A 27958-nucleotide genomic window follows, 5' to 3' on the forward strand; every position below is an offset into this window, starting at 1 on the left:
TTTTATAATTTTCATAAAATGTATATTTTTATTATTTTAATTTAAGAATAATTAATTTCTCATTTTATCACTTTATCAATTTTATAAGTTTAGAGGATATGAATCCAGACAATATAGGTTAAATTAAAATATCTTTAATTCTTTATGCACTTTATTATACAAATTAACTAGTAATGGATACTACAACAAGAATTTGGATTTTCTAAATTTTAAATTTATACTTTAGAGAGTAAAGTGTGATCTTCTATATTTGAATGGTAGAAGAATCCAACTCCCTACATAAAGACTTTATAATCGTCTTCATGTGAATATATTTTTTTTATTCTAGATGATAGATTGTATGGTTAGATTTTGATATTTACAAAGTGTTATCTTTATTCAAAGTGTGGCTAAATAAATAAACCACATTTTTAAACAAAACATCTTTATAAAAAGATATTTTTGCCATCTTCATTTGAGTAGTGCCCTAACTAGTATATGCTTTTGTGTAATTTCACTAATCATTATCCCCACCATGTGTGTACTGTGTACTCTGAGAAGAGCTCATTCACAAAACCTCAAAACACACTCTCTCTCTCTCTCTGACTCTACTCTGCTCTCTTCTCTCCAAGCCCTTCTTTTTCTCACTCACGAATTTCGCCGCTGTTGTTTTGCTTCTCCTCTCGTATAAAGATCCTAAAGTATGAGCTGGTAATTCCCTTTACTTTCTTCAATTTACACTTGGAAATAGAATTGGATTTGTTTGAGTTTCAGTTACCCGATTCTGACAAATTAAATTAAGCTAATAGGAAATGACTGAAAAAAAGAAGGGTTACTCACTACTTCACTACTCAGGTTGAACTAGCAAAACATTAAGGGATGAAAAACTATCTCGCATTGAATTAAAAATATGAATTCCAATACGGAAAGGAAGGGATTGAAGTCCTTAGTGATAATAAACTGGCTTGAATTAGTACAAGTATATTGAATTTTGTGTAATTAGTTTATATATGTAGTGTTTTTAATGTCTGAAGTGATTATAAAATATAAATACACCCATGACATACGAAATGATCACTAGTTTTAAGCATATAGCAAACCCTACTAATAAATAAACCCATCAATCCAACTCAGTCACACTTGATTGATGGCAGCATTGCATAGTGCCATGTTTAAAAATATTTTTTACACTTGTGTAACCTATTTTTCTGAATTTATCGATTAAGTATGCATGGTTGATGATGGATGAGCATTTGAGGGTATAAAGAAGAAGCAGGATAGCATGAGCAGTGTTGCGGAGAACGGAGAATGAAAGGAAGGTAGAAAGCGCCGGAGAAGATGAGTGTGGCGTCGAAGCTGTGCTTGTTATCGTCGTCGTGGTGCTGTAATGAGAGATGTAGAGTTTTTAGTGCTCACACTTACTATTACCCAGTAAGTATCACTGTAGCAAGAATCAGCATCTGTATCAGTATGATGTATATTTCCTTTCTCTCGATTTTTTATTCGCAATTACAATCAATCACTCTTTGAAGTAAATTGAGAGAGAGCATTCAGTAACCCATAGCTCAATTGAATTATTTTAGATGCTCAATTGCAATTGGGTAAATAGTGCGAATGACGAGCTATTTCAACGAGGGTTAAGATTTCGGGTGGCAGCTGCAAATTCAAATGCAAATGCAATTTCTTATTCTAGTGACAGTCATTCCTTTGATCCAGACCTCCACTCAGTGCTTGAACTTGCCACTGAGTCAGAGTTGTGTGAGATTGAATCAATTCTTTTTGGTCCCAGGTGAGGTTAACTTCCTTTATTCTAATGTTGCTTTAGATTCATTGGTTAATAAATCATGAAGTGGAAACTGAAAATTATAGTAAAAATCAAGCAGCTACTTGAGCCCTTTGCTAAAATCCATCACAAGCTCAAACAGAGTAGAGGATGTTGAACGAACCATGATTGGCGTCGACCTTCAGCAACGGCAACACTTCATAGCTGCTCTGGAGTCCCGATTTTTCTTCCTTGCTGCTGATGCCCGCTCTACCTTAAGGTTGTTTCTTTGTTTATTTATTTTGCATTTATTTTTCTGCTTCCGTTTTTACATTATGTTTCCTACATTCATTTGTTATTTGCAGGGGTTGGAGACCATCTTATAGAAGTGTATTGCTTCAACTCAGGAAAAAACTTAACATTACTTGCTCAACCAAATTGTCAACTGAAGACCTTGAACTAGAGATTTTTCTCCACCTGTTGCACTGCAATTCAGGGTCTGTGTATATATATATGCTCTCTTTCTCTCTTTTTTTTTGTGGGGCGGGGAATTCAAAATCTTTTTATACTTATACAGCATCAAAATTCTTTTAGGAAGGAATCAGAAGATCTAGGTTTATTGGACATAAGCACAACATCTGATGGTCAGAGCAGTCTACAAGGCGGACTCAGTCAGTGGAAAGTTCAATCTCTGGCTGCTTTGAAAGTTGGGGCACAAGATCTTCGATCAATTATTTTGAAGGTTGATTAAATGTTACTTCGTGTATGATTCACTTTGTAACCTTCCTTTATTTGTTCTTAGATGTTACTTGACGCGTTCTTACTTCTTTCTGATTTTGTATTTGTTTGTTGTCAATTAAAGGGTGGTGGTGCATTCACATTGGCAAAGATATATCAATTGGTAAGGCAATGATATCTTGCATTTGTTTATTCTCTATCTCTAATTTCTCTCCAAAAGAATGCATCTCTCTCTCAGTCTCTCTCATGACAAGGTGCTGACTTGCAGTTAGCAGGGAAATTATCTGGCAAAGTGCTTGCAGAAGCTGCTAACTACCAGATTAAGAAAGAGCTAATTAAGAAGGTATAAATATTGGTCTTTGGTGGCTGTTTCAATAACATGAGTAATATTTCTCACGTATAACTTAAACATGCCTGTCGTTCTTGTAATTTCCAGGGTGGACAGTTAGCTATTACGAATCTAGAATCCCGAGCAGCCTTGCTTGCAGCCAAACAGGTGCCTTATATTATAGCACAAATTAGAATTGCGTCTAACTTTATGCGATTCCTTTATAGGAAGTAAATGATCACAAAGCAACAAATAGTTTGGAAATTCCAATTTCACATGCATTAGTTGAATAGCCAAATGTGAAGGGGCTTTGTTGATTTTTGTCATTCTTTAACACCGTTAAACCTATCCAATGATTTAATATTTTGAGAAAGATGGTTTAAGATATAGTAATGAGCTTTTATGGCCTAGTGTCTAAAGTTTGCTCCTTGTTTTCCCCTATATTATCCTAAACAAGTTTGAATTTTAACACAAGGTAGAATGGTTTTATGCATTGTGCATACTTTAAACCCAAAAGCACGCTTGTGTGAGGGAGCATATTAAAGGATAAAATCATTAATTATCTTATGCTCAATTGCTTAAGCTTTTAGGAAAGACGATTTATGACAGACATCGTACATGATACACTATTAGTTACCTCATTAGAGTAATAGATCATTTTGCAGTAGAAGATTTGACAGATTTGCTAATATGTGGGGTCATAAATTCACTCTTAGAAACCATATTTGTCTTGTTTTGATTCTGCAGCATGAGATTAGAAGCAGTATCATTAATAGGCTGTCTGAGGTCAGAAGCAGCGTTGTTAATATGATTGATATAGGAACCATATTTGTTCATGAGCCTTGCAATGCTTTTCACTTCCTCTATGCCATTAACCTTTTGGGATGAAGACTTCTTAACTTCTACAGATCTTATAAATAGAATGTCCTCATCTATTTTACAAAACAAATCTCCTCATGAACTGTTGTTCTCTCAGCAACCTGATTATCATGCTTTAAGGGTCTTTGGATGCTCATGCTATCCATTTCTTAGACTATACAACAAAGTCAATTTTGATTATAGATCAACAATGGCAAAGTTGATAGGTTGATGTATATGAATGGTTATATATCTAACACGTCTCATCATGCAAGAGCCTCTTCGAAGCATGAATTGTGCATGGAATTTTTCTTTTTGTTTGCCTTATGGTTAAATTCTTCTCTTTTAGGGGCAACAAAGATCGAACTTTTGACATGTTGGCCATAGAAACTTTGATACCATGAAAGGATGATGGTTTGCTTTTTTATGAAGAAATCACTATCTTAGAGAGAATGAGAAAGATGCTGAATATTCTAGACCTTCCATTCTTTGATTTAAAACCTCTAAAATACATGAGAAGCACTAGGCTTATATATACATAAGAAAGAGAGAAGATTCTAATAATTTCTGTTAGACTATCATAACAGCTTTCTAACCATACTAACAACCTCTAACAACTTTCAGTTTTAGCATGTGAATCTGTTTTGACTAATTCTTCTCTACTATCCTTGATATTCTTGCATGGGCTGTGAATGTGAAAATTAAATCCAGCACGGGACTCCATGCTTCAGAGTTTTAATGTTGACATTTCCTAATCACCTTATGCATAGGGATGATAATATTGCAGTTTTAATTTGACAGCCTTTCTGATGTACATTTATTTGTGCAACAAATGAACTACTTTTATTTATTGTATTTACGACTGTGTCTCTGATACTAAGTATGTATGTTTCTTATATTAAGTTTGGTGTTTCAGGGTTTTCTTGGTGCTGCATCAAGATATCTCGGTTTTAGAAGCATGATCACATTACTTGGACCTGTGTATGTTCTGGACCTTGATATATAAGTTCTTTGCATACTTTTTGTATATCTATGAATCGATCTGCTAAGTGCTAACTTCCAGTTCTTTTGAGAAGGATATGCTTGTCAAAATCTGCTTTCCTGAAAACAAAGAGCATTGCATTTCTCAGCTTAACCTAACTTCTCTCACACATACTCACACCAACAAGGGAGAACAAAAATATTAACATTACTTGCCTAATTTTGGCCTGCTAGCAGCATTATTTGTTTCATACTTTCACTTAAAGACAATAGGCAACTTTTCAAGTTGGTGATGGTTTCCTGTGCAATATTCATTTTTCTCGGGGTGAGGCTCTAAAAGTGAAAGAAAAAGCTTCAAACTCTTCATCTTTACTCCTTGTCTGTATTTGGAATATGATGCTTTATGTTTTACCTCGTTTTTTTGTCCTTTCTCTCCTTAATCAAAGGAACCCTCTTTAAATTTCGTTAACATAAGCATTCATTAGACAGCTTTGTATTAAGTAATCAGCAAACTCTTTTGGGTGGTATTAATGCTAATTTATGGTCCATTGAAGTGGTATATAGTACATACATCTTCCCCTTAGCCAACGGTGTTGAATTCAAATCCTGGGTATAGCATTGCAAATTCTCAATCAAGATTACTTTGATAAGGGAATACGTATGGTTCCACTTCTACCAAATAAAGGAAACGCTATTAACTCTCTTGATAAAATACACCACTAACACTTCTCAGCTGGATTTCCATTTCCTCCTCGCTATATTTTGAGACACAATTTAGTGGATATTTCTGATCATGTTATTTGGTCTTTTGAATAGGCTCTGGGGAACATTTTTGGCAGATCTGGTCATTCAAATGCTTGGAACAGATTATGCTAGACTCTTGCGTGCAATTTATGCTTTCGCTCAGGTAATATACCGTTCTGTCTTACATGTTAGTGTATTAACTTTGCTATATCCTGGGTTTATCTGCTTCCCCAACTTGATTTGATTTGCTAAATATGTTGTGCTTATTTGCTGATTTATTACTTCCCTTTGCAAATTTACACTGCTCCTTTTTTAAAAAACATATTAAAAAAAAAATTCAAATATGAGATCATTTAAGGCAATTTATTTGGAATTAATTATTTTTTTATAAGTTGATTCTTATATTTGCAATGATTATATACAAATACGATTTGAATTGATTATTACATCAATTCTTTTATTTGCGCATAACTATCTATTCCATGTGAAGAACTCAGTGCCAGCGTATTTTAGTTTTGGACAAGTTGTGGTGGACCTTATCAATTTCAATTTTCTTGTAGATTTATACTAGTGAATTAGTGATAATGTCAAATATTATTGCTGCTAAGCACTTATTGCTAATTTTCTGACTACCACTTTGTTGTTGCTATAGATTCGAGTAATTCGCACTTACAGACTGCCAGCTGACGTTACTGATGAGTAGTCGAATTTTGTTCATGGAATCGAGCCTTGTTGAAGCAATTGGAGGAATGTCAATCTTCAAGTAAATAGTTATACTGCAAACTATGTCCTTCCAAAATGGAGATTTAGTTTGACATCCTTGGACAAGACAACAAGGAAGTAATCAAGTTTTAGTTCATGAAGTTGTGGTATCTACCTGGTTGTTTGCGAGTTGGGATTTTAGAGGGGAAGAAAGGGTGAAAAAAGGTTGTTGTGTAAATTCGAAATTTAACCTACAATTCTTCCCTTTTCTTTTCCTCCAAAATTTCAACTCCCAAACAACCCCTGCTAGTCACAGAAGGTTTGTTAGTTAGTTAGTTAGGTTAAAAGATGTCTCTTTTCTGCTCTTTATCCCTGCTGCTGTTTGGCTATAGAGCACCAGCTACATAATCTTTAAAATTTGTTACCATGTTGGATACTTTTTTTTTTTTGGATTCTTTTCGCTACGTGATGCATGATTGGTTATTTAAGCCTATATAACTTTCTAACACCATGTATACGGTATACCACTTCATCCGTAAATTATAATCAATCCATAAATCATGTGCCAAAATTACAAACTCTACTCATCCCAAAAACCATGCTTAACCATCCAAATTAAAACCCCCTATTAAATATAGTAACTGAACCCTAAGCCACTAATTTATTTTCCTCTTTTAAACCCTATTTTTAACCAAAACAGATAATATATAAACGAACCCTTGCTACTCCCTTCAATAATCAAGCTAAGCTTGGTTTCGGTATTCATACATTGACGAGAAGAAGAAAAGGGAGAAATAAACAAAACCCCTTTTCTTTTCGAATAAAAAAACCAATAACAAAATAATAAAAAAATGGGTTTGAGAAACACATCTGTTCTGTGCTTGGCACTGTTTCTTGCTTTCTCTTCATGCATTCATGGGTTAGATATCACTAGCGCACTCAGCAAATACCCAGAATTCACCAAGTTCAGCAAGTACCTCACCGAAACCAAGCTTGTTGATCAAATCAACGGCCAGAAAGCCGTTACCGTCCTCGCCCTCGGCGACGACGCACTCGCCTCCCTTGACGGGAAGCCCCGGGACTACATCAAGGCAGTCCTGGCCAACCACGTGGTTACCAACTACTACGACGAGAAGCTTCTCGTCGGAGCAGTTGGTAGCCACGAGAAGTTGGCCACACTCTCATCTTCTGGAATCTTCGTCAACTTGATAAACGATGGCGAGGTGGCTTTTGCACCCGCCGAGAAAGAACAGTATGAGAGCAAGCTCGTCAGAACCGTTGAAACTCAACCCGAATCACTTTCAATCTTGGAGGTTCATCAGCCTATTTTTGCTCCATCCGCCGTTGCCAACGCCGTCGCAGCCACCGTGTCGTCGGAAGGGAAGAAGGTTCAAGAAGCAGCAGCCGGTGTTAGCGGCGGTTGTCGCGTCGAGATGGGGCTCTTTGGGGGAGTAGTTATTGCCTTGGTTTCGCTCTTTGCTTCATTGTAAGTTATGATTAATGATGACATGAACAACGTAGCAAATAATGCTATTGTTTTGTTGTTATAGTGAGGATAAGAGGAAAGTATGGTAAAATTTTTAAATGTTTGTATCTATATATATATGTACATGTATACATATATGTTCTTGTGATGTGTTATTCACTTATTCGTTATCAGAATATAATTTTGTATACTTCAATTGTATTATATACGGTTGAGACCGAATTGTTTTTGTGTTATCAGATTTTGTCACTCTCTTTTTCTCTAGCTCTTCTGCTCTTTCTTTTCCTTTTTGATGCATCCTTAAAACATTTTACAAACTTATCGGATGTTATTCATTCTTTTTAGATTATTATTTATGTAATTAATAAATAAAAATAATTATTTTTACAATCATATTAAGTATATATTAAAATCAACTATTAAAATTAGTAATTAAAATAGAATATATATTAAAATATAAAATACATATTAAAAATAAGTTAAATTATATATATATTTATATACAAATATATAGTGACTAATTTTAGTGATTATTTAGTTAATTTTGATATGTAAATAATATTTTATTTTTATTTTTATTGATATGATATTACATAATAACTGTACATTAAAATTAATTCTTTTTTTTTAATGTCAAAGTAATTTTTTTAACTTTTAGAACTTGTTTGAATGAGTTTCTACGAAATAATTTTTTTTAGATTTTTAAAAAAGTAAAAGTAATTTATATTTGGATACTTCATATAAAAATATCTTTTTATTTAATAAGAGTAAAGTATCGTTTTTGTCTTCAATTTTTGGAGTAAGTCATATTTGTGTTTCTAACGTTTAAATCGTCATATTTATATCCCTAACGCTTATAAAAGTGATTCAGTGTTATCCTGCCGTCAATTTATTAACAAATCAAATTGTATTTTTAATTATTCTCACTTTGATGTATTCATTCTCAATTAGATCTCACTTGGATGTGTTGGATTTCAATATTATATCCATTATTTGTGTTTAGGTTCAATCATGTTCTTAGAAAAGTGAATTATATAAATGATGCAGGGATTAGTTTCAACTTTTGATAAGCTATTTTTCGGAGTGAATCATCGATTCTTTTATAGACATTTGTATTTTCAAAACTCAAACTAAAGCTTATGATATATAATTGACGGTAGGATAACGTTAAATCACTTTTACAGACGTTAGAGATGCAAATAGAATGATTTAAACATTAAGTACACAAATAGAACTTATCTCAAACATTAGGGACAAAAACAATACTTTACTCTATCTAATAATTATGTTTGGATACAACAGTGTAAACATATCTTTTTGTTTATTTATTATATAAAAAATATATTTTTAAAAATAATATTTAAAAATATATAAATTATAACTTCTAAAAAAAATCAATATTTTTATTTTTATTATTAAAATTTTGTCACACAAATCAAAAAATAATTTTTTTAACAATTTAATAATATCCAAACAAACTCTTAATTAACCAAAAAATTATCACGACTAAAGAAGATTAACACACTACGGCATGCGATGTTAATACAAACTCGAAAGTCTACTAAATTGATGAATGATAATATGAATTAGCACTATAGCATAGCAACCAATTATGTATGACTTTCTTCTATGGTTGTTATTATTATTATTACTTGATAATAAAATGATAAGCAAAGTTTAGATTTAGATAAAAATTAATATGCAGTTATTTTTATGAAAAGTTAATAATTAAAAATTAATAATTTAATATGTTTGAATTCTCAACTATTAATTTCATATAAAAATAATTATGGAATGAATTTCTATCTTAGATTTACGAGATTTTGTAACCTTATTAAGATTTGGGGTGATAAATATTAAATAGTGCTGTACTTTTACATAAAAAGTTTTTTAGGAGTGATTTGAACTAATATTTTAAAAACTGGACCAAGTAAACTAGTTGAACCGAAAATCGTTTGGCTATGCAATTTGGTTGATAAATCAAAATTATATTTTCAAGAACTACTAATTCGACTGGAAATTAGTCGGTCAGACCGAATTAAAAATCCACTGGTTTTTAAGCTAGATCTTTTTTTTGTAATGGATTATTCAAGTCTATTACCAAAAAGATTTGTTTATATATAATAAATTATCTTTAATATTATAACATAATATATCTACTAATACTAAAAAAACGTAAATCATTTAACTAATTGAAATGAAGGTATTTTAGGTATAAAATGTTATTAAAGTTTCAGTCTCTATATCTAAAAATTTTAGTCTCCTGTATTTCCATTTTTTAGAGGTACTGAAATACTAAAAATTTTAAAGATAAAAACAAAAATTTTAATATCAATCTTTAAATCAACAAACATGATACTAAACATCAGTTTCTCAGTCTCTGTCTTATTCTCAGAAACTAAAAACAAACGATACCTTAAAAATATGAAAAAAAAAAAGACGCATACCAATAGATTTGGTTTTTCTTTTTTCACCGATGTATCTCCGTTTTAAAATTTAATACTAAAATATTAGTCTTTTAAAACTTTTTACTTAGATATCACCTTTTCAAAATTATTATAATTAATCGTAACTAAAAATAAAATAATAAATCAACGGCCACCTTAAAAATAAGGTAACAATAAAAACTTTTAATAATAAATTTAAAAAAATGGCATAATAATAAAAAAAATCACAGGTTTTTGTTCTTTCTCTACATGGACAAATTCTCTTTTCTCTTCTGAGTTTCTGATTCTCTTTTTTCACTTTTCTTTTATTTTTTATATTTTGTATCCATAATTATTCTATTTTTTATTTTTTTCCTTTTTTTTATCTTATAACTGGAGTAAGAAAAAAATTGAATCAATAAAGATTAAGACCTAATTGAAATAGTATATTAGTATGTTTTAATTTTGACAATGTCAAATAAATAAAAATTCTTAAAAATATTAAATGTATAAATATAAAATGTGTGTAAGTTTGTGATGTAATATATTTTTTTTAAATTAAAAATAGTTTAATCTATTTGAATAAAAAAATAATAATAAGAATAACTAATTAAATTTAATTTGTGGGTCCCAAAGAACTAAGCTCCTTCCCCTGAAATTTAGATATATATAGAACAATATCAGTTTTGTTCCAAATTTATTGTTGTTGTTAGGGTTGTGGTTTATGATGGAATGGCTCTATTGTTAAAAAAAGATTGAGGAAATAAAGTGTGATTTTTAATTTTTTTTATATTTTTTTTGTTTCACTTATAAAATTAATGATAAAAGATTATACTTTACTTCTTTAATTATTAAAAAAAATTGAAAGAATTTATTCCAGATTTATAATTTAATTGTAGAAGTCTGATAACCAACATTAATTCAACCAATTAATTTAAAAATCAGCCAACAATTAAAACTCTCTCCTTTCTTTTTTATATTGATATTCTCTCTGTTATATTAATAATATTAATGTATATACAAAATAGGATTCGAACTTCCAATACTTAATTAAGTGGGCAAATAAATTGATTATTTGACCAAATTGATTATTTGTGATCACACACTTGATACACACATTGGAGTCCGATCTTATTCTCACCCTCATTTCATTTTGTCTTCTTTAAATTATAAACTTAATATAATTTTGCTTATGAGTAATAGCTTAAATGACATAGACTCCCCATACTCAATTAAGAGATTGCGGGTTCGAGTCTCCTATCTTTAGTAAAAAAAAAAACACTTAATATAATTTTTAGTATACATTATAAAATTATCATTCACATGAAAAATTTTGAAATTTATGATTATCACAAATAAAAATAAAAAGAATTACTAATCTTGATTCATAATAATAATAGTATTAGAAAGAATTTGTTTTGTCTATTTTTTTATCTTAATTTTTTCTTCTTAATTTTTTCTTTAATTAAGTTATTGCTAGTGACGAAAGAAGAAAAATTTCATTGATAAGAATACAGGACTGAATTCTAATTTACTTTTCATAAAAATCAACTTTTATCTTGTTGATTATATTTCAAAAATAATTATCCAACTTCTTTTATTTTATTATTTAATTAAATATTTATTAAATTAATAAAATAAGACATATCACACACATCAAACATCGTATAATAATATAATTTTTTACACAAATTCCTAATATTTATGCAATTTTTTTTTTAATTCAGGTAGTGAAAACGTCTACTCCCATCGATGCACCTAATAATAATCTTTGATTTTTATTTTTCAGTGACATCTTTAATTAATATCAACATTGATGAATGAGATTTCAATTCAGATAGATGTTGTAGTTGCGAAGACGAGCAATGATACCGCTGAAGTGATTCATGAAGTGTGAATTTTGTTACTTTTTATTCTATAATTTATATTTCTTAAAGGGTGTGTTTAGAATAAAATATTTTTGGAATTGATTTGATTTGTTTTGAAATGAATTAAATTGAGTTAAACTTGAAGGAAATTATTGTGTTTGGAATTAATTACATAAAATAAAAATTTATTTCAATTAAAAATGGATATAATAATTTAGTTCTTATTCTAAACTCTTATCTTTTATATAATACCTTAAAAGTAAAAATGATGTTAACACACCAAATCATAATGATTCCAACTAAATTTCATAAAAAAAAGAATTTAAACAGTTATAATATAAATTTATGAGATTTATAAATCAATTCAATTCCAAGTTTTTATCCATTCCAAACAAAGAATTTGATTTTTGAAATTAAATTAATTCTAATTCCATGTTTTAAACAAATATGCTAGGAGTGTGCATATGGCATTTTTTATTATTCAAACATTCAAAATTTCACTAAATAAAACGTCCAAAAGTGATTCAATTCAACCATTTTTTTTAATTAATTGAACCAGAGCATTCATGATCTATACCAATATATAAAGCCAATCAGAAAAGCTCTGCATACAAGTCATTAGGGCTTGTATGCTTTATAAGTTAATTAACGAATAAACCCAAAAAACGCGATACAAGGTCTACGTTCTTCTTCTTCTTCCTCTTCCTCTTATTCTTCTTCTTCTTCTTTTCTTTCGTTTATTGCCTTCTCTTTCTCCTTCTTCTTCTTCTTGTTGCACATTCTTCTTCCTCTTCCTCTTCCTCTTCTTCTTCCTCTTCCTCTTCTTCTTCCTCTTCTTGCTTTCTCTTTCTCGTTCTTCTTCTTCTTGCACGTTCTTCTTCCTCTTCTTCTTCTTTTCTTTCGTTTCTTGCCTTCTCTTTCTCCTTCTTCTTCTTCTTGCTGCACGTTCTTCTTCCTCTTTCTATTCTTCTTCTTCATTTACGTGCTTTTCTCTCTGTTTTCTTTCTTCGTTATTCTCAATTTCCATTATTTTTTGACATCAAGCTCTGAAATCGTTTTTGAAAAAGAAGAAGCAACAGAAGATGAGGAGGAGAAAGAAAAAGAGTTTTGAAATATGCATAAGGTGTACTTCAACGAATTTTGGGTGTATTTCTTAAATCATTTGGGTGTATTTTTGTAATCGTTTGGGTGTATTTCTGTAACCGTTTGGGTGTATTTCTGTAATCCTTTGGGTGTATTTCTGTAATCGTTTGGGTGTATTTCTGAAGTTTCATTATCTTCAAATTTGGCAAGAAAATTATTTTCATGGAGGAAAAAGAAGAAGAGTTGTTCATAATGCATGGTGAGTAGTGCGCTTTGGAAACATGAATTTATTGAATAACGTGTGTTTTATTTACTCTTGAATGTGGAAGTGTGTAATGCGTTAATTAAGTGTAATACGTGTGTTTTATTGGACTTGTAAAATTTGTAAGCCAAAAAGACTTGTATGTGTAGCAGGCCTCTAATTATAAGAGTTTGGTGTCCAATTTTTATAGACATCATTTATCCTCAAATAATTTATTTTACAAATGAAAGTTATAGACAAAATAGTAATAATACATTTTTATTTTTTAATTAAAAAAGTCATTAATCCATAAAAGAGTTAAATAATTATTACAATCATGAGGAAATTAAATAACTGTTCAACTTATAAAAATCCATCGCTGTTATCGATTCTCTTTTCTTCGTCTTACTATCTTTTGGTTCTGACATGTATTTATTAAGAAAGGGAGAATTCAACAAATCAATAATAACGTCAGTGAACAACAAATGTAACATCACCTCGCTAGAAGGTGTGCGAGATGATTTGACAAGGGAGTTGATACAACTTTTATGCCAACTCCATTGCCAAATCCAGGTATTTATATTTTGCCTTTTGAAAAATACAGGATAGAAACACACGATAATGGAACTGGTCCATATAATAGACATTATGATAATATAAGTGGTTGGTATTTTATATTCACGGTTTATTTTATTTTTGAGTACTAATTTTTATTTTTTAAAACAAAATTCAAAAGATAAGTACTCTTTATCTTATTCCATTTTACATCTAAAGTTTGTATTTTTTTTATATAAATGTAGATCGAGCACTACTGCCCAATATCTCAACAAGTTTCTTATATAAACCCGCTTTAAACAATGTATAAAGGCAATTCTACAAATTGATGTCCAACTTTTAAAGAAATCATTTGCCTTCAAACAATTCATTTTACAAAATAAATTTAATAGATAAAATAATAACAATAATTTTTTCAAATATTTTATCTTCATCATATAATATATAATATTTATTCAAAAAATTTTTCGTAATAAATAAATTTAAAGATATATTATTATACACTACTATATATAAAATGCCTACTAACAAACAAAATTATGAATTTCATAATAAATAAATAAAATAAATAATTAACAAATAAAATTTTTTAAAATAAACAATACATTAATAATAATAATAATAATTGTGATAAAGCTAATTGTTTTGTATTTTATATTTTCTAATTAAAAATGATATTTTAATATAAAATTTTTCTAATATTATAAAAAATTTATGATGTAATAATTGATAATAAATAAAAAATATTTATATTTTTTATGCAGTTATACAAGTTATATTTAATTTATTTAAAAATAAAAAAAATTATATTTGTCATTTTAAAGTATACGTAGAAAAATTATTTATTTATTTACCTATAAATATATTCTATATTTATTAAAATCTATTAACATTTTTTTGTTACATCGTTTGATACATATTATTAAAGTCTATGTTTCATAAAGTCGATTAATACTTTCATTTACATATTAATCTAGAATGACTTTAAAGGATGCGACACATGAGAATGGTTAGTATGAACAAAGCAAAAGTAGTTGTTGAAAATAATGAGTGACAAGAATGAATGAAAAATAATGAAATATTAAACATCAGTTTATAATGAATTTTAGATGTGTTCGGTAAGTCGGGTACCGGACGTATCGGATCAGTGTCCTGGTTGATGAGGGGGAGATCTCGCCTGGTCGTAAGTTACCGGGTTGGAGTAGACTTTCCGAGCACTTCGTGTGAGGGGGGTGTCACCTGCAAAGACACTCCAATGCTCTAGTCAGCAAAGTGTGTATGCGAAAAAGGGTTGAATGGTATGTGACGTACCTTGGGGGAAGGGTAGGACCTTTCCCATATATACCGTGTCAGAGGTGGGCCCTGCAATGACAGACCCACCTTCTTCGATGCTTCCTTCGCACAGCTGTAGCAAAGCTGTCAGGGATGTGTGTCCGGGTCGGCAACTGGGCGTCTCGATCCTGACCGTTCGGGTCGGGTGGTGCTCGGGTCGGGCCGGCCCGCGAATGGTTTGGGTAAGGCCGTAACAGTGCCCCCAACGCGCCAGCAATAGTCGTGAGGGCTGTTGGTGGTGTGTTATCTCTTCTTTCGTGTGTCGTCGTCAGGTCGGCCGCCCGTGGAGGGAATGTGCCCCCTGCGCACGTGTCTGTTCGTTGCTGAGGTGACCGTTCGTTGCCTTGTTCCTCGCGCCGAGCATTAAATGCTCATAATGGGTTGGAAAACTCTGTGTGCAAAGACCATTATGCCCTTGATCCTTTCGCGCTTTGCGTAGCAGTTTTAAACAGTTTGCATTTGTTTTTCTCTCCTATTTTTACTTCTCCTATCTTCATCTTCTTTTCTCCCGAGCGTCCCAAAGCTTTATTTTTGCATCCCTGCGCATTCCTTTCTCTTTCAAGTCTTTGCAACTAATCCAGGTAAACATTAATCCCTTCTCTTTTTGCTTCAATGTCTTTTTATCTTCATCATTAGTTTTTTGCGTGCTTGCTGCTTGCTGTTTGTTCTTGTTCCTTGTTTGATTTGTTTGCTAGATGGTCTTAGCGTTAAGTAGGTGCGTTAAGGGAGTTACCATTCTAGGGTAGGTTTTTGTTTGGATTTTGCTTTTAGCCATGCTTGACCTTAGCTGTTGAATAGGACAAATGTAGTTTTCTGGGCTTTTTTCAGACTCCCGGCCTCATAGACTAACGGAGTGGTACCCCACTGTAGGTATGCCTCGCATCGTTTTCCGGGCCTCTCCCTCTGCCGCGAATTACGACCCTACGCCTGGGTGACTTCCGATGTGAAGGACCCGCCAAATCAGATGGACGAGGGGGAGCTAACGGAGTTCCGTCAAGGCGAGTACTTGTGCGGAGGGACAGACGAGGAAGCCAATTATGACGTCTTCGTTTTCTGCCCCCAATGAACGGTTATATGAGCTTAACTTCCATTCCCCTCGGGTCCCCGACTGGATCTGGTTTTATAAGTACATGTTCACCCAGGTGGGGGTTCGTATCCCGTTTTCTCCTTTTCAAATGGCGCTTCTTAACTGGATCTCTGTGGCACCGTTGCAACTGCATCCGAACAGTTGGATTTCTATCCGCTATTTCGAGATGGTGTGCGAATATCTGGAGTTGTCGGTATCTGTCGATGTCTTCCTTTTTTTCTTCAACCTCACGAATCCTTCCAAGGAGGAAAAAGCGAGGAAAGTGTTCATGTCCTTCCGATCTGCCCAGGGTCAGAGAATCTTCGGGTTGTTCGAGGACTCTTATCATGGGTTCAAAGATAAATATTTTAAGGTGCGTCCGGTCAAAGGTCGTCACCCCTTTTGGTTGTCGTTAGAAGGGGAGCGCCTCATTCCGACGTACTAGAGCTTTGGGGCGGGATCCAACACATTCATTAAGGTGTCTTATAAGGGAATGTCCGCTGTGGACAAGAGGATCGCCGACGTGTTGTTGGCAATTTTTGGGAAGAATCACGTGAATCCCCACCTTTTGATGGGTGACCGAGAGGTCGCCAGGAATTACGTTTGTGAGTTATTTTGTCATGTTTTTGCGTTTCTATTCATTCGCTTGGTTGTGCCAGTTTCACGACTAACTTGTTTACTTGTTTGTTGCAGTGAAGATGTCTGCTTCCGTGACAAGGCTTGAGGACTTGTTCAAGACTTTCTTGGCGGACAACGATGAGGAGGAAGCAGAAAAGGTTACCGGGAAACCGGAGGGCCCTTCTGAGGATAAAGATCAGGCCACGCCGTCACCCCACGACACCAAGATGACGGATAAGAACTCTGACAAGGCGCGCGTTTCTCCAATCTGTGAGGAGGCGGCCGACCCTGAGCACTCGACCTCCGCTCGGCAAGAGGATGACGATTTGAAGCTTATCCCCACCCCCAAAAGGCAAAGGGCGTCCTCCAGCCCGGAAGGGGTTCTTACCGTAATGGAGCGGAACTTTGATGTCGGAACCTTCATAGATTCGCAGCTGCTCCCCGGCACAGAAGATCACTTCCTAGGCACCGAGCTTGCAGGGCAGGCGAGGTGGATGTACCGTACCCTTCTCCGTAGTGCCGCAATAGCTCGAAAGGCCGAATTCGAGTTGTCGGAGATGCAGTCGCTGCGCAGGAAGCTCGAATCGGCTGTCAAGGCCAATAACGAATTCAAAACTCAAGTTGAAACTCTTCGGGAGCAACTGTCCGAGTCGGGGGAAAAATTGAAGGCTGCTGAGGAGAAAGCCGCGTCTGCCGAGGAGAAGTTGAAGGCCTCCGACGACACTGTGTCCCGTTTAACCGAGCGGGAGATGACTCTGGAGAGCCAACTTAATGCCGCGCAAGGTCGGGTGGTGGCTTTGGAGAAAGAGCGTGACATGGCCATCTCGTCGGCTAAGGCCGCTCAAGCTGAGGTTGAGGAGCTTAAGAAGAAACATAAGGTGACCAAAGAGCAGGGAAAGAACGCGATCTTCATGACTGAGGAGGCTCTTAAGGCCCAGGTGAAGATCGTGGCTCCTGACTTCGACACGTCGTCAATTGGAGTTTTTCAAAACGATCAAGGATGGCAAGATTGTTGACATGCCCAAGAAATGAGCTCTTGTACCTTATGCTTTTGTATGGATTTGTGGTTTTGTTGTAGAACTTTTGAAGCTTACTTCGTTTACATTAAGAGTTGCTTGGTCGGCTTGTGATTATTGTCTTTTGCCTATCCGATAGCGTTTTCGTTTTGTTTTGTTACCGTTTTGTCGGTATGAGCTTTCTACTCGTGCTTATTTACCGTTGTGTTGGTAATTCGGCGAAGCCAGGTCATGGCCTTTTGCTATTGTTGTAGCCGTTTGTTATGGCTTTAGTTTAGGTGGCTCCTGGGGTGATCAATCCCGGGGTGCCGTATCGTGGTTCCATTTAATGCGTCGTGGAACTTGTTGTCGTGTGATGTGTAAGTAGGAAAAACAACAATAGAAGTAAATTGGTAGAAATGACAAGTAAACATGAACCGGTAATTAAACAAGTCTGTTACCATGGCCGATACAAAGGTAAGTGATTAAGTTCGTTAGATCGCCTGGCCGGCATGCTTGATCTAGGGGTAAAACCTTCTCAGGTTGTCCGCATTCCAAGTTCTCGGGACCTCCCTTCTGTCGAGCTTCTCCAATTTGTAGGCGCTCTTGCCAATCACTTCTTTGATCCTGTAGGGGCCTTCCCAGTTCACCGTCAGTTTGCCTTCTCCCTGGGTCGGTAGGCCGATGTCATTGCGCCGTAGGACGAGGTCGTTTTGCTTAAATTCCCTCTTGAGCACTTTGATGTTGTAGCGCAGGGCCATTCTTTGCTTTAGTGCTACTTCTGATAGGTGGGCCTTCTCCCTGGTCTCATCTACTAGGTCTTTCTCTACAGCTTCTTCCACCCCCTTGAGAAGTAACCGTGGGCTCGGCTCACCGATCTCTATGGGTATCATTGCGTCTACCCCGTATGTCAGGCGGAAGGGAGTTTCTCTGGTGGCGGACTACTCGGTTGTACGGTAGGACCAGAGGACTGAGGCGAGCTCATCAGCCCATGCTCCTTTCTTGTTGTCTAGCCGCTTCTTGAGGTCCAGCAAGATCACCTTATTTACGGACTCGACTTGTCCATTTGTCTGGGGGTGCTCTACTGAGGAGAATTTCTGTTTGATGCCCAAGCCGACGAGGAATTCTGCAAACTTCTTATCGATGAATTGTGTCCCATTGTCTGAGATGACGACTTCCGGGATGCCAAACCGAGTTATCACCTGCCTCCACATGAACTTTCTACAATTGGACAAGGAGATAGTGGCTAGTGGCTCAGCTTCTATCCATTTGGTATAATAGTCGACGGCGACTATGAGATATTTGACTTGCTCTGGGACAACCGGGAAAGGTCCCAAGAGGTCGACTCCCCACTGTGCGAAGGGTCGGGAGGACGTCATCAGGCTCAGTTCGGTGGCCGATGCTCTGTGGAAGTTGGCGTTCTCTTGGCACTTTAGGCATTTTTTCACGAATTCCTTGGAGTCCTCCATCATTGATGGCCAGTAATATCCAGCTCGGATGAGCTTCCTTGCTAGGGCTTTGCCCCCAATATGGTGACCACAGCACCCCTCGTGGACTTCTCTAAGTACGTAGTCCGTCTGGTCGGGGTGTAGGCACTTCAACAAGGGTTGGCTAAGTCCCTTTTTAAACAGTGGGCCTTGTATGATCGTGTATTTGGCAGCCTCCCTTCTCAACGCTTTAGCTTCCTTTTCACTTACAGGGAGTTTGCCGTTCTGCAAGAAATCAGTGATGGAGTCCATCCAGGAGGGGCTCATCTTGGTCAGGTGGAGGGCAACTGCTGGTTCTTTCGTGATGCCTTGAATGAGGGACCGGTTGCCGGTTCCAGGTTTCGTGCTTGCTAGCTTGGATAGGAGATCTGCCCGTGTGTTCCTTTCCCTCGGAACGTGCTGGATTGTGACCTCCTCAAACTGTTTGCTCAGTTCTTTGACCCTCTCCAAGTACTTCTGCAACAGCGAGTCTCTGGCTTGGTAGCTTCCGTTTACTTGCGACGTGACGATCTGTGAGTCGCTGCATACTTCTAGCCTCGTAGCCCTGACTTCCCTAGCTAAGATCAAGCCGCCTAGAAGGGCTTCATATTCTGCTTGGTGGTTCGATACGGAAAACTCGAACTTGACCGATTGTTCATAGATGACTCCGGCTGGGCTTTCTAAGATGATCCCGGCGCCTCCGGACGTCTGGTTAGAGGCTCCGTCTACATGGAGCTTCCACCATGTGTCCGTCTCCTCGGTTGGGTCTCCGGTTACTTCCACCAGGAAGTCTGCCATTGCTTGCGCCTTAATTGCATGTCGAGGTTCATATCTTAAATCGTACTGCGATAGCTCGATGGCCCAGGTCATCATCCTTCCCGCTAGGTCAGGTTTTTGGAGCACTTGATGAATTTCCTGGTCCGTTCTTACTACCACTTGGTGACCTTGGAAGTATTGCCGTAGTCTGCGGGAAGAGGTCAGTAGCGCTAGTGCCAGTTTCTCCAACTTGTTGTACCTAAGTTCTGCTTCTTGCAGCGCTTTACTCACAAAGTAAATCGGTTGTTGAACTTTCCCTTCTTCCTGCACCAAGACCGCTGTCAGCACTTCCTCCGTTATAGCTAGGTACAGGTAGAGCGGTTCTCCGATCACGGGCTTACCGAGCACAGGTGGTGTTGCAAGGATCTTTTTGAAATAGTTGAACGCTTCTTCGCATGCCGGGGTCCATTCAAATGCTATTCCCTTTCTCATTAGGTTGAAGAAAGGTAGGGCTTTGCTGCCGACGCCCCAAGGAAGCGAGATAGCACGGTGAGTCTTCCCGCCAGTCTCTGGACGTCTTTGACGCAGCTCGGGCTCTTCATTTGGAGTATTGTTTGGCATTTTTCAGGATTGGCTTCCACCCCCCCCTTTGGGTTATCATAAATCCTAGGAACTTCCCGGCCTCCATGGCAAAGGCGCACTTGAGAGGGTTGAGTCTCATGCCGTGTCGTCGGAGGGACGCGAAAATGTTTCCCAGGTCGCTTAGAAGGTCTTCGGGTCGGGTGGTCTTGGCAAGGATGTCGTCCACGTAGACTTCCACCGTTTTGCCAATGATGTCGCTGAATATCTTGTTCATCAACCTTTGGTATGTGGCCCTCGCGTTCTTCAGGCCAAAGGGCATTACCTTGTAGCAATAGATTCCTCCTGGCGTTATGAATACTATTTTTTCTTCGTCTGGCCGGTGCATCGGTATCTGATTGTAGCCGAAATAAGCATCCATGAAGCTCAGATACCGGTACTCTGCCGCTGCGTCGACGAGTGCATCAATGTTGGGTAGGGGGTAGCAATCCTTGAGGCATGCTTTGTTGAGATCGGAATAATCCACGCACATCCTCCATTTTCCATTGTGTTTTCTTACCAGGACTACGTTCGACAGCCAGGTCGAGTAGTCAAGTTCCCGGATAAATCCTGCCTCGAGGAGGCTGGCCGTCTGCTTGGCCACCTCTTTTGCCCTTTCCTGTGACATCTTCCTCCTCCTCTGGGCCACTGGTCTGGCTTCTGGCTTGACGGCCAAATGGTGTGACATGAGTTGGGGGTCTATCCTTGGCATGTCGGCCGGTGTCCAGGCAAATAGGTCCCCATTGGCCCTGATCATTTCTATTAAAGGTTCTTTCAGCTCGTGAGGGAGGTTTCTGTTCACGAAGGTGAACTTCTCCTCCGTGTCGCCGACTCTAAACTTTTCCAGGTTCCCTTCTGGTTCGGGTCTCGGCTTATCGCTGACTCTGGCATCCAAGTCGGCGAGGAACACTCCTAATGCTTCTTTGGATTTCTTTCTTAACGAGAGACTGGCGTTGTCGCAAGCGACTGCCGTTTCCAGGTCTCCCCTTACAGACCCTACTGATCCTTCTTCAGTTATGAACTTCATTATCAGCATCCTTGTGCTGATGACTGCCCCTAGGTCATTGATGGTCTTTCTCCCTAGGATGATGTTGTAGGCCGTGGAGTCTCGTATGATCACGAACTCTGCCATTACCATTCTTCTCCCTTGGCCTTGTCCCACGGAGGTCGACAGGGAGATTATCCCATCCGACTTGATAAAGTGGTCGCCGAGCCCTACAACGCCGTGCTGGTGAGTCTTTAAGTCGGCGTCCCGTAGGCCCAAGGCGTCGAACACATTGCAGAACATGATGTTCAAATCTGCCCCCGTATCTACAAGGATCCGCTTGATGAGGCCGGTTTCCACTCTGGCCGTAATGACCATGGGAGGGCTCTCCACGACCTCGTCAAACCATTGGTCCTCCGGACCGAATGAAATGGATGGAAGTTTATTGGGGCTTCGCACAGAGGATGTGGAAACTGCCAGAACTTTGGCGTATTTCTTATGTGCCGATTTCGACTTAGGCGCCGCATTTCTTGCTGTTACTACGTTCACTATGGTAAGGCCATGGTCGTTGTCCTCCGGCTCTTGGCATCGCTTTGCTGCCCGGGTCTTGTCTTCGCTCTCGTGGTCGCGATTCCATCTCCTCGGCTCCCTAATGAGGTGGGAGAACTCGACTAGCTTTCTATCCCTGATCGCTTGCTCCAGTGCGTCCTTCAAGTCGAAGCAGTCCTGTGTCTTGTGCCTGTAGCCCTTGTGGTAGTCACAGTAGAGGCTCTTGTTCCCCCTTGTTCGCTCCTTCAGAGGTCGGGGCTTCGACAAGATCCTCTTCTCGGCTATTTGTTGGTAAACTTCCATAATCGGCACGGTGAGGGGGTGTAATTAGTGAACTTCCCGACTCGAGGAAACGGCCTGGGCGTCTTACTCGGACCGCCGTCCATGGTGTGTTCCTTTTGTCTTTCTCCGCTCCCGTGATGCTGGGTTTGATTATAAGAGGGCTGCCGTTTGTTGGCAGCCACGACCTGGCTGACTTCTTCGTCGTTAATGTACTCCCTGGCTACACATTAGATCTTCTACATTGTCCACATTGGCTTCATGGTGAGGTGCTTTCTGAAGTCCTCGTTTAGAAGTCCGTTTGTCAAGCATAAGCTTGCAACCGAATCTGTCAGTCCGTCGATCTCCAAGCACTCATCGTTGAATCGGTCTAGGTATTTCCTGGTCGGCTCGCCGGATCTCTGGGTCACTCCAAGTAGATTGATTGGATGTTTTGCCTTTGCAATTTTGGTTGTGAATTGGGCTAGGAAGGCGCGACTGATGTCCAAGAACCTGGTCACCGAGCCCTGCGAGAGGTTATTGAACCACCGTATTGCAGGTCCCGCTAAGGTGACCGGAAAAGGGCGGCACCTTACCTCGTCTCCCACTCCCTCCAGGTTTATTCTGGCTTCGAAAGCCGTAAGGTGCTCCTGCGGGTCTTGGGTTCCATCGTACCTCATGTCTGTTGGCTTGTCAAAATGCTTTGGCAGCCGGACCTCGAGGATGGAACGGTGGAATGGGGTTGCGCCCATTATCATTGGTCCCCGTATTCTGGTTGTTCTTCCCTCGTCGTCTTCCCGATGAGCGTCCTCGCGGTTTCGCTCTGTGGTACGCCTATCGTACCTGGTGTAAATGATGGGGTTGTGGCGTCTTCTTGCGCGTCCTCCCTCCCTGGCGCTCTCGGTCTCAGATCGTGGGCTAGCTGTTCGTCGGGTGCGGCTTCTCAAGGGGGAGCGGAAGTAGCTCGATTCGGGATTTTGTTGACGATGTTCTCGATCTACCAGCTGGCGCTCCATGTCTTGCATCCTGTGGCGTAGTTCTTGCATTATTTTGGCGCTGTTGTCGCCAGTTCCCCCGAAGGGGCGCCTTTCGGGAGATCATGTGATTTGTCTTTGAGGGGACCTCGTGCACTGCCGGGGAGAAGCCGCGGAGGCTTCCCCTCTGCGCTCGGTCTCACGGCCTGTTCCTCCTGGGCCCAGTGCAATGTCCATTCAGGTGACTTTCCCCACAGACGGCGCCAATATTTGGTAAGTCGGGTACCGAACGTATCGGATCAGTGTCCTGGTTGATGAGGGGGAGATCTCGCCTGGTCGTAAGTTACCGGGTTGGAGTATACGACTTTCCGAGCACTTCGTGTGAGGAGTGGGTGTCACCTACAAAGACACTCCAACGCTCTAGTCAGCAAAGTGTGCAGGCGAAAAAGGGTTGAATGGTATGTAACGTACCTTGGGGGAAGGGTAGGACTTTTCCAATATATACCGTGTCAGAGGTGGGCCCTGCAATGACAGGCCCACCTTCTTCGATGCTTCCTTCGCACAGCTGTAGCAAAGCTGTCAGGGACACGTGTCTGGGTCAGCAACTGGGCATCTCGATCCTGACCGTTCGGGTCTGGTAGTACTCGGGTCGGGCCGGCCTGCGAATGGTTTGGGCCAAGCCGTAACAGGATGCATAGAGAACAAGCTATAGATAGCATAGGATATATATAAAAGGTTTAGATAACAAATACAATATGAAGCGAAACAATAAAAAAGTATTGGGCAGGCGAAGAAATTGAAATTTTAATGTGTAGCATACATGATAAAGACAACAGTTTAGAATGGACTTTGAATGCGTGGAGAGCAATTAATAGATACTATGGACATATATAAAAGGTAGGTGCACTACATGAAATCAATTAACTTTTTTTTCATTCATATTATAGTTACTTTTTTATTTTAAGCATAATTTTCAATTACTTCATCTTCTTTATCATTCCATTCTCTTCTTTGAGATATTTATCTACTTTTATTAAATCTTTTTATCTCTTTGTATCTTTTTTTATTTATTAAATTAATTATGTACTCAAGAAAAAAATGACTCATAATTAATTATGCCAAAATTTTTTCCATTTTTATGATAATTATAAGAAAAGTGATTATAATCTTTTAACAATTTGTGGTAGTATGAAAGATGTTTATTTATCAGGGGTGAGCACGGGTTAGTTTGGTTCGGGTTCAAGGTAAAATTAGAACCGAACCGATCAAAAAATAATTGGTTCGATTTGGTTCAGATTTACGTTTTTTTATGCTTGTACCCGAATCAAACCAAACCGATTAAAAGCGGATTGGTTCGGTTCGGGTAGCGGGTACTCGATGACTTTAAAATTCAATAATTCATAAAAAAACAAATTGGCAAATTTTTATGTAAAAAATTCAACAAATACAATAAACATGTAACATCAACAAAAATAATGCAAACATATTAAACACCAAATACATTAAAACTAAACTCATCAAAATCCAAACATATTAATAGTGAATAATCTTGTCTAATAAAAATATAAAAGTGCAATAGAAATATTAGAAGTTAAATACAAAAGTCTAGTGAATAATCTTTGAAAAAAGCTAAAACCAAAACACAGTAAAATCTAAAGATTAGAAGCTCAATACAAAAGTGCAATAGAAATATAGGAGATGCTCCCATAAAGATGCGTAAAATGTCTTTTTGTAAAGACATTTACGTGTCGTATTATTATTGGATGTATTAATGAATCAGATATTTTTGAATTTTTTAACAAATTAGAATAAAACTGATTTTTTTTATAACAATAACAATAAATCCAATTTTTTTAGGGATTTAATTGTATTTTTAAATTTTTAGGGATTTAAATGTCCGAAAAACAAAAAGTCAGGGATATAATTGTCTTTTTATCAAAAAATTTAAAGATATTTGGTTTAGATAGTATAATTCGATCGGATCAAATCAGGTCTAATAATTATAATACAGATAATTGAGTTTATTATTGTTGCTATAATAAACCGATTTTATTCTGGTTTATAATAAAAAATAAATTATTAACCGGTTTAATAAGAATGTCCAATAATAATATGACATGTGTAAACGTCTTTAAAAAAAGACATTTTTAGTGTCTTTATTAAAGTGGTCTCCTAAAAATATTTGTCTAGTTTTCAAAGTCTTCACTCCATAATCCTTCACTCCATCAACCAAGCATATTTAAGAGAGGAGTTGTGACCTTCAAAAAATCAGCATATAATTAACTAATGTCAATATATAAAATTGATTAATTAAAAATAATTCAACAAATAAATAATTAGTGAAAAAATATTAACCTCAAATTGTTGTAAACAACATCAACTCCAATGGCTTGATTAGATATTGTTAAAGTTGAAAGCTCTACATTAACAGTAATTAAATTATTATTAGAGACTCAACAATAACAACAATTACATAATAATTTAAAAATAGTTACCTAATTCAAGTTTTTCTTGGTCCTCAAGTTCTTGCTTTAAGTCATACATCTTCTCTTGAGTCTTCAACCAATTTTGTGAGCAAATTAGAGACTCAACAGTAGAAGGACTTAATGAGCTTCTAAATTGGTCAAGCACACAATCACTAGTACTAAATGCCTACTCAGAAGACACGGTAGAGACGGGAATAGCCAACAAATCCCTAGCCATGTGAGCAAGAGCATAATACTTCATTGATTTCAATTTCCACCAACGCAAAATGTCAAAACCGGAAATGTTATCCTCCACATCATCTTCATGTATCTTTCCAATTCATTCCTTTTGACCTCACCTTGCTTTTTTTTAACCCTCATTCTAAACTCATCTTCGAAGCCATCTTCCTCCTCAATTGCATTTTCACCACCATGATCATGAGAGGCAATGTTAGAATTAAAACTATCAGAAGAACTACCATCCGGAAGGGAATATATCATGGAGTAATACTCAAACAACTTATGAATGATATCCTTCAATTTTTTTAACATATCTTTGGATTGGTTCAACCCATACACTCGATTAAGACAAAATTCAACATACTCATACTTGTAACGAGGATCAAGAAAAATAGCCACAAAGAGAAAGTAATTTATCCCATCACCCTCCCAATATTTGTCTAGTTTCACTTTCATTTGTGTCGCCATCTTTTGCAAACCAACATCATTACTCTTTCTCCACTTATTCAAAATTTTTTGAATGTCACACAACTTATTGAAAAAATTATTACATGTAACATTTAAAGAATCAGAAAAAGTAAGAGTTGTATCATAAAATATTTTCAAGAACTTCACAAACACACGTGCTCTTTTCCAATCATTAGCATCAAGAGGTCCTCCTTCAGACTCAAGCGCCAACAAATAAAATGAATCTTGATAACTAAGCCGACTAAAAGCCGATTCAAACTTCTCAGCAGCCTCTAGCATCAAATATGTAGAGTTCCACCTAGTAGGCACATCTAACACTACACTAGCTTTAGAAGTTATATTAGCCTCTTGAACACACTTCTTAAAAGCTTGCATCCTAACGGAAGATGACCTAAAAACTTTGCATGCAATTCTGATTTTAGTTATTGAGCTATCAATTTCTTTCATACCATCACCGACGATTAGATTTAATATGTGAGCACAACATCTCATATGCATGAACTCTCCATTTAACAATGTTGACCCATTTCAATTACCCATGCCTCTAAGTAAATACGAAATTACAACACCATTAGCACTAGCATTGTCAACAGTTACACAACATATCCTTCTAATACCCCACTCTTGTAAGCACTGTTCTAAGGCCCTCCCTATAGTTTCACCCTTATGATCAGTAATCAAACCAAAATTCAAAATTTTTTTATGCAATGTCCAAAACTCATCAATATAATGCGCAGTCACACACATATAATTCAAATTCTGAATTGAAGTCCAAGTATCGGTAGTAAGGGAAACCATTTGGCGATTTTCAGATAACAAATTTCTCAACTTCTCTTTCTCATATCTAAACAAAACCATACAATCTCTAGCAATTGTCCAATGGGAGGGAACCTTAAACCTAGGTTTTGCTTTACTCATAAATTGTCTAAAGCCTTGAGTCTCAACAAATTTAAAAGGAAGTTCATCAACAATTATCATATTTGCAAGAGCAAGACGAATTTTCTCTTGATTAAAATCAACAAGTTTCATCGTGATTACATTAGGGTCATCCTCAAATTGGCTCCCAAGTGCAATAGTTTTCTGCCCCTTTTCAGCTTGCTTATGAGGGTTTTTAGTGCAAATTCTTAAATGTTTATGCAAGTTTGTTGTACCATGACTAGAACTATTGCATGCATATTTTTTTTTTTACAATAGTTGCAGCAAGCTTTATTAGGAGAACTTTTAGTAAAATGCGCCCAAACACTACTAGGTGCTCTACTGGGTTTACGTTTTACCTCTTTTGGAGGCTCGTCAGTAGTTCCAACAGCTTCGGTTTGTGTTTCTGATGAAGGATTTGAGGCAGACAACGCTGGAGGAGTTGGACTTTGCGATGTTCCACCAGAAAGACCATCGTTCTCAGCAGCGGGAGTGGCTACAC

General features: G+C 37.0%; 2 protein-coding genes, 1 long non-coding RNA gene and 1 pseudogene across 6 annotated transcripts; 3 read left to right on the top strand and 1 right to left on the bottom strand.

Moving 5' to 3' along the window:
- Positions 1-485: 485 nt before the first annotated feature.
- On the top strand, positions 486-6603 carry LOC107613284 (uncharacterized). 4 transcript variants are annotated; one of them, XM_016315214.3, is made up of 12 exons: positions 486-690; positions 1206-1410; positions 1563-1768; positions 1863-2021; positions 2107-2238; positions 2336-2483; positions 2604-2642; positions 2748-2822; positions 2916-2975; positions 4582-4646; positions 5463-5553; positions 6043-6603. In XM_016315214.3, exons 2-12 carry the CDS (start codon positions 1318-1320, stop codon positions 6091-6093), a joined length of 1119 nt encoding a protein of 372 aa, XP_016170700.1. In that variant the 5' UTR covers positions 486-690; positions 1206-1317; the 3' UTR covers positions 6094-6603. The 4 variants fall into 4 exon arrangements, with proteins under 4 accessions (XP_016170700.1, XP_016170701.1, XP_020965600.1 ...); XM_016315215.3 differs by having other exon boundaries at positions 506-680; XM_021109941.2 differs by having other exon boundaries at positions 515-690; positions 1206-1454.
- Positions 6604-6734: 131 nt separating this feature from the next.
- On the top strand, positions 6735-7812 carry LOC107613285 (fasciclin-like arabinogalactan protein 3). The gene has a single exon (XM_016315217.3). It carries the CDS (start codon positions 6944-6946, stop codon positions 7580-7582), a length of 639 nt encoding a protein of 212 aa, XP_016170703.1. The 5' UTR covers positions 6735-6943; the 3' UTR covers positions 7583-7812.
- Positions 7813-17159: 9347 nt separating this feature from the next.
- On the top strand, positions 17160-17845 carry LOC148549928 (uncharacterized; annotated as a pseudogene).
- A 7543-nt stretch (positions 17846-25388) lies between these two features.
- On the bottom strand, positions 25389-26002 carry LOC148549929 (uncharacterized). Its single transcript, XR_015895517.1, has 3 exons — positions 25864-26002; positions 25724-25787; positions 25389-25626 (listed from the first exon to the last, which is right to left on the bottom strand). It is a non-coding gene; the product is annotated as an uncharacterized LOC148549929 (long non-coding RNA).
- Positions 26003-27958: the final 1956 nt, after the last annotated feature.

Source organism: Arachis ipaensis, chromosome B8 (assembly GCF_059453495.1).
Source record: "Arachis ipaensis isolate K30076 ecotype BB chromosome B8, ASM5945349v1, whole genome shotgun sequence".
In the NCBI taxonomy this organism is placed as follows: domain Eukaryota; kingdom Viridiplantae; phylum Streptophyta; class Magnoliopsida; order Fabales; family Fabaceae; genus Arachis; species Arachis ipaensis.